General features: G+C 39.3%; 1 protein-coding gene across 1 annotated transcript in view; it reads left to right on the top strand.

Moving 5' to 3' along the window:
• The first annotated feature begins 3,921 nt into the window (after positions 1–3,921).
• Positions 3,922–15,321, top strand: part of trappc8 (trafficking protein particle complex subunit 8) — a 35,830-nt gene continuing 24,430 nt past the window's right edge. Inside the window, 9 exon segments of the mRNA XM_051068465.1 lie at positions 3,922–4,269; positions 8,466–8,572; positions 8,574–8,676; positions 9,525–9,614; positions 10,859–11,033; positions 11,227–11,380; positions 11,994–12,084; positions 14,717–14,982; positions 15,173–15,288. Of these exon segments, the coding sequence (XP_050924422.1) occupies positions 4,113–4,269; positions 8,466–8,572; positions 8,574–8,676; positions 9,525–9,614; positions 10,859–11,033; positions 11,227–11,380; positions 11,994–12,084; positions 14,717–14,982; positions 15,173–15,288 (1,259 nt within the window). The 5' untranslated portion in view covers positions 3,922–4,112.

Raw genomic sequence — 15,321 nt, 5'->3', positions numbered from 1 at the left:
CACCAGTCTTGTGGTTTGTCAAAGCCAGCAATGTAAAGGCAGAGTGGCCCTAACTTCAAGGAGTACAGTACATCTGTGTCACCATTTGACTGGAACAGAACATTACTTGCATGGTGGTAATTACACTGATGAGCGGATGGACAGTTATCACCATCTTCAGAAAAAATTGTGTGACATGTTCAGTTAACATCTGTTCATGATGCAGCCAGAACCCTGTTTTGTAAAGGAACTGGAGAGAACTCTGTCAGGGACCTGATTCTTGGTTTTGTGTAAAGTATGAAAATGATAGATAGATAGATAGATAGATAGATAGATAGATACTTCATTAATCCACACAGGATATTCACAGTTCCAGCAGCATCAACAGACTTAAGATAAAGGGTTAAAGGTATGCAGTAAATACTGGGAATAATAATAAAACACTGCTAATAACAACACAGTGAAGAAACTTCAAGTCCAGTGCAAACAGAATGCCATATTTAAGGTGCATGGTGTACAGTGTGTGTGTGTGTGTGTGTATGTAGTGTGTAATCTGTCAGAGCAGTTGACATTAACGTTTTCCCCCCTTCGAGCCGCATGGCTGTGGTGGAGGAGCACACCCCCCCCAGCACACCCAGTTCTGATGCTGGTGATGACCCAGATGTACCAGCTTGGAGGAGAACTGACAGTATACTTGCAAATATGCATTTTGAAACACAGCAAGTTAACTTTAATTTAAAATGAATCTAACTGTAAATAAAACAGTCAGTGGAATTAACCACCATGTCTCTCTATCAACCTTGTAGCTCTTGCAAAACCACACCAACTCTAACCCTGTCTAACACACAGGGTTCATTGTCAGGTTAGGTTGCCATGGTTCTAAGAGGGTCTCACAGACAAAGATTTTCACACTGGGTTCATGTCTCTTCTTCTTTTAACTATAAGCCTCTTGTCATATTTATGAGATAAATTGAAATTATGAGATAAAAAGCCATAATTACAAGATCATGTAGAAATTATAAGATACTTTCACACAACACTCAAAGTAGCAGTTCTTTGGCGTGAGTTCTCCTATTCAACTTGACAATGAAATGGATTGTGAGCACATTGACAAGAGTATTTTAAACAGGGCTTTATAACAGATGAGATTTATTAAGATAAAATTAAGATGAGACTTAATTTTCTTGCTGATTCACACTGGATTATATGGAGCAAACACACCCTTGTGTAGATGGAATAAAAATGATGTGGCTGAAGTGGCAGTCTTCACTGAACAGCAACTGGAAACATCTGGTCAGCGTCATGGTTACCTTATTTAGGATAACATATTGTTGGCATGGTGAGGACAGCTAGGTGCGCCACTGGAGTGCATACAGACTTTTCCAAATTATTATCTCAGTTTCAACGTATCATCTCATGATTATGACTTACTATCTCTTTGACTTAATGTGAGCAGTTTTTTTCTTATACCGGTGGAAATTAGCGTCCATAGAAAACATTTCAACATCTAAAAAAATATGATGCTTTTATTTGACAGTCACAGATACAAATGGTAAGTATTACTGTAACAGCCGAGAAAGATACTGTCTGTGTGTGGCCAAGACAAAGTACAGAATTTTCTAATCACTCTGTAGCTAGTTTAAGAAAAACATTGTACACAGTGCTTTCTTTATCTGCACTATCAATTAAGAGGCTGATGTGGCTGACGTGGAATTAAAAGATAATACAGTGCAGAATTTTCATGCTCAGTTCACATTTTAGCAATGTTAAGACAAACTTATAAACTAAGCGACTAAATGTTTTCTCTCTCAGTAGCACCAGTGAAACAAACTGTAACACAGTGCACTGTTGTGATTAGGTAATGTACGGAAGTCTATCTAGATGGCTTATATTCAGACAGTGAAGGTGTGTTATCAGTTAGCTGTCAGTATTCTATTATTAGTATTCTCATAATTCCTTATTATACAGGATCCTGCAAGATCTAAGAAAAGACAGCAACCTGTTGAGACTGAAAGTGATGACCCAGAAACAGGGATTTCTTAGACTACATGCACTGGAATATGTGCACATTAGTTTAATTTGCTTTTGTGATAATGGTGTCAGTGTTGAAAACATGTCAATAGCTTATTGTAACTTCATAAATATGTATTTTGGGTGACTATCATTCTCAGTGACAATAAATACACCACCAGTCTTTGTACGATTAGCTAATAAATATACAAATAATGGTTGCAAAGAAGTTCATAGTTGATAGAATTCATATTAATGGTTATTACATACATCATTTCAGACATTAGTATCAGTTTGTCAACTGCTCTGATGGACTACACACTACATACATACACACACACACACACTGTACACCATGCACCTTAAATATGGCATTCTGTTTGCACTGGACTCTGCACTGGACTTGAAGTTTCTTCACTGTGTTTTTTATTAGCAGTGTTTTTATTATTACTCCCAGTATTTACTGCATACCTTCGACCCTTTATCTTAAGTCTGTTGATGCTGCTGGAACTGTGAATTTCCCGATCTATCTAATCTAATCTAATCTAATCTAATCTAATCAATCTATTGCCTTTCAGGAACAAGTTATGAAAGTCACTGCTTGATAATGTGACACATCTTACTGTTTGCATAGCTCTTCATCAATTTACGATTACCTGAATTTGCTTTACAGAGAGTGGAGGGATGCTGTTTCCTAACAACGCATCTTTTGCTCATATTTGCCATTGTGAATGGGTTTTCACTGTTATATTACCTAAACTACTGAATTAATTATCATTCACAATCCTTCTCTCTTTTTTGAAAGCCTGAATGAATTACCATTAACAATAAATTTAATTTTAATTTCAATTTCAATTTTATGTTAAGTTTATGTAAGATGGATTTTTCCTGAGAGCGACCAGGTGCAGGCTCTTCGCCTTCTCCAGCCTCCATCCGCGGAGACCCCACAAATATCGCGTGGATATGTCACTCGCGCGACGTTTTACCCAGAAAACTCTTTTCTATCACAAAAAGTAAATTCACTCAAGCGATAAGTAGTGTTTATTGTTTCATGGGCCATAAACATCATTTATTGACAGATTATTTAGTTCTTTTAAACACCCCATACTGAAGTATTATTGAGACACAGCAGGTGCCCATGAGGACTGCTACTCTCCTACAGGTATGAATGTCAATCTGATGAACAACACAAACAGCCAAAAAAGACTGCTGACATCACCCACTCAGAAACTGCCAGAAATGAGCATGAAATATAAACTGACTGTCATTCAAAAACTGTACAAGATATCAAAAAGTTGAATGCAAGTTGAATAGCTGAACCTATTGGGACTTGTTTAAAGTTTAAATGAAGTCTCTAGCACAAAGTATGCTGAAGTAGTTAAAGTTCAAAGAGGCTGAAGTTTTCAAGGATTTGAACATTCCGTCCATTCATTTGAATGGGAAAAAATTTGCACAAAAAGTTGAATATTTTAAAAAGTAGAAATAGTATAAAAAGAGTTGAATACAAGCAATAATGTCCTGAATGAGCTGAACATTTTGGTGGTTGAATGGTTTTTCTAGCACAAAGTATGTGGGAGTAGTTAGATGCTGAAAAACGTACGGAAGAATAAGAATAAAGATTTGAAGAACTATAAAGATTTGAGGAACTAAACTAGGCTGAAATGGTGGCTCTGCTCTTTATTTACCTGTTGCCATGGTGAATTGTAGTATCGAATCTTCAATGGTAATGGCCTTTTTCTTTCACCACCACTCTTAACTAAGAGTGTGCACCCAGGTTTGACTGAATAATGGATTAGCTTCTCATTTTAGGGTTTGCCACCTCAGAGCTCGTGGTCAGGTTCAGGGGTTGTTAATTCTGCTTTCTGGAACAGGCCTCATGTGACGTCGACATCAGGTTCCCAAACAACAGGAACGGAAAAGGAAGTATTAATCCAGACCTCGATGTCAGGCATCACCTGACCGTTTTAGGTCTACACAGGAAGTGGTTTGGCGAATTCAACATGGCTGTTTTTCTGCAAGTAGAGGAGGACTTGTCTTAAGCAATGAAATAGTCAGACTTTCTTAAATTATTAGGCAGTTGACTCAGTTCTGTGCGTTACGTGGTTTTACGTGACTCGTCCGACATGGCCCAGTGTGTTCAGTCTGTTCAGGAGTTCGTTCAGGACTCGTTTGTCCCGATGGTGGCCGTATTATGTAGTGAAGAAGCGGAGAGAGTGACTCGCAAGAACAATCTGAATTTCGCTGAGCTGCTGAGGCCTTTCTGCAGATTAACGTCCGAAGGTAAGCGCAGCTGTTTGTAACCCATCGTTGTCCACTACTGTCAGTCATAAAACTGTGACAAGCTGAGCTTTGGTGAGGTAGCTAGTATCTTTAGCCTGAGATGTGTTGCAGCTGATATTAGCTCCGTGCTAACAGGCGGCTAGCAGACTTGACTGTGACTAAGCAGCTGTACGTTGACAGGAGGGGATACGAGGATCAGACATTTGAGAAGGCCGAGTGACACCTAACCATTCAGTCTTTGAAAATCGGTCAGTTAACAGTTCTGTTGGTGTAGGGTTATTAGACCAAATAAGACATAGCTGAAGTAGTTACTAAGCTAATTGGCTAATAGGCTTGAGTTGCAGTCCAGTCATGGAGGGTAACATTAACTCGACAACCAAGCTGTGTCACAATACCACTGTCAACATAACAGGCTCGTTCGAGATGAACTACGCCTCGAAAGCAGGCGAGAGCAGGAGGCGGCAGCAGGATGATGACAAGAAAGTGCAATGAAGACATACATTTTCGAGCAGTCTTCACAGTCTGTACTAATACTGACCACAGTGAACGAATCTGTTCTACTTGCATTTCTGCGAGATCGAAATGAATCTAGTTCCCACTTGTACACACTGCTCCAGGAAGCAGCCATAGCCTCCTAAGTCCGGTACAGAGGAGAACTTTCACCCTCTACCGCCTACAGTGGCCGATCCAGAATTATTTTTCTGAGGATCGCAGGTCGGGGCCTACACACATTTAAATATCATGTAAAAAGTCAAAGAGTAAAATGACAGCCCTAGATTCTAGATGATATAAATTGAACATTATTAATACCCAAAATATTTATTTCAAGTAAAAAGGAATGCAAAATAAGCAACTTGATATGTGATAGGAAGTAGCATTAACAAATAACTAGAGCAACTTAATTGACAGAGGTAGAAAATTACTCTTGAGCCCAGTGAGCTGCTGCATAGTGTTTTTTTCCTCATTGCTACAATGTAAAAATTATGTGATAGGAAGCATTCAGAATGAACACATAACAAAGATAAGAATATACACTTAGCCTTATTGGATAAATGTCTCATCATTGTCCTTGTAACCAGTTCAAGGATATACCTTCAACTGTGGCTGTTTTGGCCCATCTGCAGAGTACTGGGATATTTCTGGCAGAGAAAAAGGACTCAGTTTTAAAAGTACAAGTGATACATGGGTGTAAATTTAGAACACTGCATTGACAGTAGCAATGATGTTTGATTCCTTAGTGTAAACTAAGGTACTAGGTAGGTCTCATATTTTAGTAAGAGTTCAAATCATCATTAATGTCTGTTGAGGCTTTCCTTATTAAGTTCAACATAAGTACCCTCTGTTTGGGATGATGTTGGATGTGAAGAAAGTGGAACCTCTGTGTCACTGCCACTGCAACTTGGAGTGAAATAAAAAAATATATTATATATATTATGCAACACCATCTTTTTGGCCATAAGTGATAACTGGATACAGTTTTGAGAGCCTCACTAACACAAACATTGCTCTAAAAATAACATGTACCTATCATCGAATAGGCTTTGCTTGAATCCTTCCTTCTCAGCAGTTTGGCATGGCAGCATGTCTTTTGCCAAGAAAAAGCTGCCAAGCCACTGCCTCTGTCAATTCCTTCCATCATTTACTTAGCTTATCATAAGAAATTCACTGAGTAAAAGTGTCTGCAATTCTTGTCCAAGTAGGTGCGCTGTCCTCACTAAAAGATGTTTCAGACAACATATTTTTCAGCTATACAGCCAGCTTAACATCATATTTCCCAGCATTATATCCTCCAAGTAACAGACTGGTTGTTGTGTTTGACAGGATTTAATAAAGGCAAACATGTAATTTCATGTAGAACTGAAAAAGAATACAAAAATGCATACATGTAAGTGCCTTTGAAAGCATCACACAATATCCTCAGTGCACCAACAAACAAAAAACCACAAACACAAACTAATGTGTGCAAGTGTCCAAAACCATGCAACCGTACACAATACATGGTAAAAATACACCACCAAAAATCACTCACATAAACCCCAATACATCTGCATGCATGTCATGCCCAAGGTTACACTAACTAATCAATTAAAAATACTGTGTGCAAACATAGGAGATAGTTGATTAAACATGTTAACGTGACTGTAAGTTGTCAGTAACTTACAGATGAAGCTGTTTTGTGAACTTAAAGGTGCTGGATTTGGAGGATTTTACACTGTGAAGCTCTCTCTCTATCAGCCCGCTGGAAGAAGGACCTCCTGAGCATTACTTCCTGGTATTCTTGGAGCTCACTTCCTCCTTTTAGAGGCGCTAGTTTTACAAGCCATTAGGTGGAGAAACCCAAAACACTGACTCCAATACAGTAGGAATTTTCTTAACAGTTCTTGACATTGCTGTCTCCTTCTTCTTGCTTTCCTCATACTCAGGTTTGTTTGAGTTGGTTGTTGCAGGCCAAGTCTGCCCCTTTAGATAAGTAGGATGCAGGCTGTGTATGTGTGTGTGTATGGGCTTGTGTATGTGGGGGTGTGTCCGTGACGTGGGAGGAAGTGCTCGCATGTAAACACAACAGGTGTGTAACCCCGTTGCCGTCCATGGCGTACGAGTGTGTGTGAATGCAGCCGCAGCCACGGAGTATACTATCACGCCAACAAACAGGAAAGTAAAACCAAACGTGTTAGGTTGGAACTGTGTGTGTACAGCCTGCTGCAGAGTTTCAATAAAGTGCCGGGTTCTCCACCGCAGAGCTGGTCCGGACTTTGTTTTGTATGCTGTTACCAATAACGAGCCACGCTAAGCTAAGGGAGCTAGCATTATACCTGAGGCTGCCCAACTACGGTTCGGAAGCCAGCGAGACGGGTCGGTAACATGGTGTAACAAATTGGCTGTGTTACCATCCTTTGTAAGCACCGTTTTTTTTAAACTTTGCACATTAAAGTAGTTTGCTCCATGTCTGACTTTCTGTAACCAAACCAGTTCCAGATCATCAAGCTTGCTCCTACTTTTGCAATAAACTCCTCACCAGCTTCAGTTCTGCCTTCTGCCATGCCTGTTCTTGTCATCAACTAGAGTTTATTGTTATTATAACAGGATAACTAATTCTTATCGTGAAGAGAAGTAGGATGTGATTATGGGCTCTGTCATGGAGCCCCTTGGTCAGTGTGGGTCATGGGTCGGTTGCTCCTTCCTGCCCCCTATAAAACCTGCTATTATTGGTGTCCCCTCAGTATCAGTTTTTTTTTCTGGTGTTCGAGAATTAAATCTGATCTAACCCCAAGAATAACTTAGGACAGTCCATTGGATTTAAATGTTCAGGACCATGACCAATGGTGCAGTCTAGAGCTTGTATTAGAATAAAAAAAGTGCCACTTGTTTTCCAAACCAGCTGCCTGCATAGCATACACTGATCAGCCATAACATTAAAACTGCAAACAGCTGAAGTGAATAACATTCATCATCTTGTTACAATACAATGTTCTGCTGAGGAACCATGAGTCCTTCATTCACCTAAACATTGTTTTAGACCAAGCACACACCCCCAATGGCAACAACACTCCCTAATGTCAGGGGCCTCCCCCAGCAGGATAATGCTCCCACCACACCACGAAAACTGCTCAGAAATGTCTTGAGGAACACTTGACTCTCGACCTTGTGTGTAGTAGTTTGACCAAAAGAATAAATAAATAAAAACCTGTCTTGAGCTTTCAGCTCTCTCTCACACTCTTCATCAGTGAATAGAGTTTGCTTGGTTATCAGGACGATGGCTTTTCATCACATGATGTTTGCAGGGAACTTCAGTCATGTGACTGCTGATTTAATAATGATTATCCAGTTATCAATAATATTTCTGTCATCAACATTATCCCAATAATTTTAACACTACATACATGACCTGCATATTGAAACTTTTACCTATTGTTTTGTTAGTTCTATTACTGATATTCCATGGTTTTAGGATTGAAAGGGATAAATGAAACACATGATAATAAATGTCTTAAAAATGTTTGCAGTTTTATTACAAATAAACAAATCAACCTCACTGAGGAGAATTGTAGCCACAATGAGTCCAACAGCAATGCATAAATAAATATTTCTCACAAGGTTCCAGACCACTGCCATGTAGTGACATTGTAAGAGACTGTGTCGATGCAGTGATTTACTGTCTGGAATGATGAACAAAGTCTTGTTTTTGTCCTCTCTAGGTCACATCCGGGACCCAAACAACCAGGTGCAGGCTGTGAAAAATTTGCGTATCTGTGTCAACAATGTGGTGACAAGCCCAAACACAGTGTCTGCTGCACTTAGTCCCAGCCCAGCGCAGGCTGCTCAATGAAGTGGTGTTGTCCTGTCAGCCACAAGAGGGAGCTGTCACCAGTGTGATCACAGCGGGAGACTACGATCTCAACTTCAGTGGTGAGGACTAGAGCTGGACTGATACAGACTGACAGAGCTTGATTCTGTATGTGATGTTCAGTGAAAATCAGACAACAGGATGTTAATTTTTTAACCAAAAGACATAATACAAACAAACATTTTTGATAAAGGTCATTTTGATTTAATTTGCTGTGTTGTTAGGAATTACTGTTGCATACTGCTGGGAAGTATTGGAACATGATGAATTAATAAATATGCATAGGGCATATCATCCCTCCTGGTTTTTCATCATCTGAAACATCTTTGACAGTTTACAGACATACTTTCTGATGTAACTTTAACCTGCTGCTTTAGCCTTGCTGTAGCAATGTGTGCAGTGAGGGATTATTAGCAACATTATAATTGTGTTCTTTTTCCCCTTGATCATCTGTAATTCTTGTTTTGAATGAGGAGACCTTAAAGAAAATGGGATGTCACTAACATTAGCCCTGGCCCTCATGCTTTCACCTATCAGATCGCTTTCTTAAAGCTACCATCTCATGGTACAATGCCTGGTGAAAAACACCAAGGTCTATAGGATTTGAAAATTATTAGTATCAAGACCGACACTGTGCCAGATAGCAATCCATGCTGGTTAATCCCCTGTCTGACCTGTCTGAAAGCAACATGTAGACTGCTCCAATTTTTGCTGCTATTGCTTCATTTCTCAATTAACTAAAACTTGTACTTGTATTGATGAAAATATAACAGTAATTAGCATGTGTCATTCAGATATTTGTTTTAACAACAAAATAAATTAACAGGATAAACTAAACGCATTGGCTTTTCATAATGATCTGGTTGACAAGGAAAACAAATGCTATCTCATTTTGTCTTTGTGTTTCTAGCAACCACACCTTGGTTTGAAGCCTACAGGGAGAGCTTCCTGCAGTCAATGCCTGCCTCTGACCATGAGTTCCTCAATCACTACCTCGCCTGTATCCTTCAATCAGCATACAAATCTCACCACTGGTCATAAAGAGTCACACCACTGGCCGGTTTAAACATTGCCCTGGGCCAGTGGTGTGACATTCATATCACAGATTCTGTTAAAACTCAACACTAAGTATGTGCTATTTATGAACATCTGGACTGTTCTATCCTCTGTGAAGTTATACAAAGGCTAGAAAACCCACTGTAAAGAATGAAGGTGAGGGAAAAGTGAAAGTTTTACTGCATCTCTGTAGTTGATAGTGGTAAAATTCAGAACTGTAGTCACAGGCTTTCTGGAAAACTCAATAGCACATTATATGAAGCCTATCATCATAAACCTCCTAAAATGTGGTTTCAAATTTTAAATATGTCACTGTAACATTATAATAAGCAAATAATCCCAGTTGTCATAAGGTGTGGAATCAAATGTTACTAAATCCTCATTAATGCACAGAAGTATGTGACATCTATTTCCAGCTGAGTGAACGTTGAATGACTATGAAAAGCTTGACAAAATATAATAAATCTCTCATGTGAAATAATGAAAACTGTTGAAATTTTGGCAGATAATAACGCATTCATCTACAGCCTCACAGCTCATAGTAAGAAGCTGATTGGAAAAAAGGGCATTCAGGGTCTTTAAAGGTTCTGAATCTGGACCTTTGGGATTCTGGGCTGTGAAGCAGTTTGTGCTGTCAGTATGTGATGCTAACATTAGCTTGTCCTGTCAGTCTATAAAGCTAAGGTTAGTCCAGCAATTAAAGTGCAGCACTGTCAGAAATCCTATCAGTGGTCATCAGCTAGATATTAAAATATTGTCAGATATGACTGTCCAGCAGTTTGTAATTGTCATACTAACTGGGCAACTGCAGTTGTTATCATTGAATTTAATACTTTGAATGTCTTAACAAATGCAGCCAAGGTTGGACATGGTAGGTATATACATCTAGTGATGCACTTGGACATATCATTGGTGATAGTACCAAGGGTCATCGGCGGTTTTGGGTCTTTTGACTTCAGACCCCCTCTCCCTGGCAACCCAACCGGGAGTGATCATTTCCCCACCTGTGTCCAAGTAGTGTTGAGTCACGATTTATCCTGATCCACAGCCATCTTGAGGTTCTTCTATTCAGAATGATAATTCATAATAATATTAATGATGAACAGCAGTAGCAGTCTGCTATATATGCTCCTCTCTGATGGATTCACATGATTCAGAGTTGTGTCCTTGACGTCTTGGTCATGACAGGCCTGTTGGTGGTGTCCTCCACTGAGGCAGTCCCTGTGGAGCAGTTCCTCAAGCTTTCCCAGGAGCAGCACAGGATTCAACACAGTGGAGAATACACTAACCCTAAGTGGTTTATCCCCAACACACTCAAGTACTATGTCCTACTACATGACATTAGTGAGGGGGATGAGCAGAGGTACTGAAAGAAGCTGTACTTTGCAAATATATAGATTTCATGGTTAAAGTTTTTTTTTTTTTTTTTACAGAGCTACAGCTATGGGTGCTTAAAAAATGATCTACAGTTGATGAACATGGGCCATGATGTTGTAGTTGCTAAGTTATAACTAGAATAAGCTGGTGATTGATCAATGTCCCTACTTCCTCTCCAGGGCAGATACAGTGTATGAGGATATGAAGCAGAGGTATGGTTCTCAGGGCTGCTATCTGTTGAAAATAAACTCTCGGACCTTCTCAACTGAAGATGATGAACAGATTCCAGACCCCTGGAGTCAATACCTGCACAGGAATATTCTCCATAACCAGGTAAGCATTGTAGCTTCTTCCACATACAATGACTGAGCATGGTAGCAACATGGGCATGGCATGATTACAATACAAGAAATCAGATATTTCAAGTTTGTCAATATGTAATACACTAACAAGTAATGCCAGTTTAAGTACTACACAGCCTGTGTCATAACCTGCAGTGGCTTCAGAATATTCAGTCACTTTCACATATAGTGTGAAGTGAAAGCACTAAACTGACCAGTAAAAATATTTACAAATTAATTAAAGATCAAAAACTGAAATCTGTCATTTACAAAAGTATTCAGAGTTCGTAGAAGTGCCTTTAGCAGCAGTCACAGCTATGAGTCGTCTTGGGCACATCTCTACAAGCTTGCACACCTGGATTTGGGGCAGTTTTATCTTGGGCTTTGGTTGGGCCCTGAATACTTTTATTCTCTCTGAAGCAACTGTATTTTACACTTGTGAGACTTTGAGACTTATTTAACTTCCACACGCAAACAACTGTCATCTTTTGGAAGGGATGTTTGTGATTGAACTGAACACTCCTTGCACCAGTCCTTGCTCTCGCTCAGTAAAAATGTGTTCATTTGACATATGTCTTGTGTTAACATTACAATCCTTATTTTAGGATATACTTGATGATCTAACTGTGAATAGCGCTGCTGTTGAGAACAGTATCAGTGCAGCTGAAGTAGACTGCCATCATCCAACAGAAAAAGGTCAGTCAATTCAACAACTTTAATGCACTAGAGAATATGTGTGTGTGCTTGTCTGCATGCATGCGCGTGTGTGTGTATTGTATATGTTTACACTTGGATATGTAATTATGGGGAATTGACTTTAGATTGAGGAAGAAAAAAAAAAGATTTTTTTTTTTTCAGCATAAAGCTGCAATACTACCAAATGTCACATGATAAAAAGTGAAGAATACTTTCTGAATGCACTGCAAGCTGTACTTTCTAAAAACTCCAAACTACATTAACTGTACCTAGAGCTCAAAACGCATCAGTTGAGTTCTAGTCCAATAACACCATACATAAAGCCAAACTGGAGGAGTGCTCAGAGACACAGGGCTAGTATTCCACTATGCAAAGTAAACAATTGCTTAACATTTTAATGAAATAAATTATTTTTAATACTTAGTCACACTGATCTCAAAAAATGTATGTTATCTCCGAACTGCCTTTTAATCATTTTTGTCAAAATTTTAACAACTTGGTCAATAGATATGCTCCTATAAAAAAATTTGGAGTAGCGTTTCTAATTATCTAATCGCTAGAGATGCTATTTGCTAAATCTACCTTTTATCAGGCTAACTGGCTTTCTCAGAAAAGTCAAATATGATTATTTCTTGCAAATGCTTCCCCCGAGAATCACAGTGATAAAAAATAATAATAATGAATAAATCAAATATGTGTGACGTTTTTATTTTGTTTCATCTGGTCATATGTTTGGAAAATGGCTCCACTGCCTTTAATGCTCCTTCTGTGGGATTTTCATCATATATTCACCCCTCTAATAATACAAAGAAAGATTGTTTAGAGCCTTCCCTTCTGTGCCTCAGTATGTGCTTAATTCCTTGCACCTCCAACTTATATATTCAATTTGTAATTTTTGTTTTTTAGATATAAATAGCTGGACAGGTCATTCTTTTACATAAAGGTGGTAATACCAGTGACTTGAATAATTACCGTCTGATTGCAGAATTGTCCTGCTTAGCAAAACCCTTTAGTCCCAAGTAATCTCTCATCATGCCACATCATAACAACAGCTTCATTATGCACAATAGCTTCACACTGTGCTGCACTCTTTATAGAGCTATCTAAAGCTTTTGATTTTGTTCTGATTGTAAAATTTTGTTCTGTGTAAGGACTAGATGAACAGTCCATTGAATGGTTTTATGACTATCTCTCAAATCAAGTGCTCTTAAAGGTAGAATTGGTGTCCCACAGGGGTCAATTCTTGGCCCTTTTTTAATATCTGCATACAAAAACAATATTATCTCTGCCACTCCAAATTACAATGTTATTTTTTATGATGGCAATACTATTTTGTATGCCACAGGCTCTTCTCTTAAGTGCATTCAGAAAGTTCTGACAGAACAAAATAGATGCAATTCTCAAGAACACTTCTACATTGTACTGCCTCCTTTACCTATGTATACTCCTCAGGATTCTCCAATTGAAGCTGTAGAGTGTTTTAAGTACTTGGGAATCTGGCTACACATTAGACTCATTTTCAAGACCCACTTGCAACACCTGACAAGCAAACTCAAGATTGGCTTTTAGATAGAAATCTTGCTTCTCTTTTACTTGTATAGAAGTTTCTCTTTAAAAAGAGATTGTCATCTCAATGAGACTTCCTGTTTAAAGGATTAAATAAAATAAATAAATGAAAGGACTGATGAGTCACAGCATTCCAATGTAAGCAGCAGAATATGGAGTCATAATCAACTAGTCAGATGTTTGTGGAGATGCACAGGATTTTTTTGGGTAACCAAACTGGTGCTACACATTATTTTTTTCTGAAAACAAATAAACAATACTTTAAGTTGATAATCACTACACAGCATGTTCTGCTTCCATCTCATACTCGTAGTTTCTCATTGTTGTTTCTCATTGATAAATCCACCAGAGAGTTCTCGGTGACTGTCCTTGCACATATACTTTCTGCGTACTTAAATGCTCCCTGGTGATTCACTGGTATAAATGACTAACAGTGACAGTGGCAGTTTGTAAAACTGTTTTAAAAATATCTATTCTCACCGTTAAGTCCAAGACACATTTTCCACCAAAATACCAATCACTTTTTTTGTGCTCCCTCATTTGAACCACCCACATTTATGCCTCTTCTGACACCTGTGCACTGTGCTCCAAGATACCACATTACCACACAGACACACAAGCGAATTTCAAGATCAGGAAATTACCAAACTGTCAAGTGCCGCTTGCACTGGTCGTTGCTCCGCCACAAAAATAGGGCCCTGTAACATTTCTTGGCTGATATCATCACCACCAATACTATCACCCTGACAATGGCCTTTAGCCAAAATGTGTTGGTGTCAGCCATTTAGTACTAAAAGCTTTTGATTTGACCTGTTTTGCTGGCAGGTTGAGTTTAAACAGCCCCTCAACACCAGAACTGTATGTCCCTAGTGACTATATGATCATAGGGTGCTGCACCAGGAACCCCTTAACAACACTGAGTAACAAATAATGTTTTATGACAAATCCTCTGATTCATCTGTACAGACTTGTTAGTTTTCTGTGACAAATGAACTCTCTGATAAAGCAAGTGAGGGCTGAATGTCACTATGTTGTGGATGAGCCTAGTTTTGACATTGTTTCCTAGCAGATGGACTGTCCAACAGTCTAGAAAACCATCCTCTCCAGCTGGACACAGCGAGCAGTCCGGGGAGCCTGCACACCGCCAGTGCTGTCAACACTGACCTGAAGAAAGGTGCAAGAGATTCAGAGAGTATAGCGGGAGGAGCAGGGAGCCACGGGGCATGTCTGACCCTGAATGACCATGACCACATCAGGCAGTTCATCCAGGAGTTTACCTTCAGAGGTCTTCTGCCACACATAGAGAAGAACATCCGACAGCTCAATGACCAGGTACAACAATCTTAACCCTCAATATATTTTTAAGACTTTTGCTTGTGATAAATGAGCAATGTGACTGAGTCACCAAAACTGCTCTCCAGAATCCAAGCAGGGGCTTATGAGAGCATCAGGTGCTGTTTAGCCCGACACACCCCAGTATCTCCCCAGCACTGAAACACATTATCTGCCTCTCTGTCCACAGCTGGTCTCCAGGAAAGGTCTGAGTCGTTCCCTGTTCACTGCGACCAAGAAGTGGTTCGGTGGAGGAAAAGGTCCAGAGAAGAGCATCACTGAACCAAAGAGCACATGTGGCCTTCTGTAAGCTCCCTGCCTCTACACCCTCATCACACT

This window comes from Lates calcarifer, unplaced genomic scaffold, assembly GCF_001640805.2.
Source record: "Lates calcarifer isolate ASB-BC8 unplaced genomic scaffold, TLL_Latcal_v3 _unitig_4589_quiver_709, whole genome shotgun sequence".
NCBI classification, from domain to species: Eukaryota; Metazoa; Chordata; class Actinopteri; family Centropomidae; genus Lates; species Lates calcarifer.
Note: the sequence above shows the minus strand (reverse complement) of the source record. Positions and strands in the feature narration are given on the sequence as shown.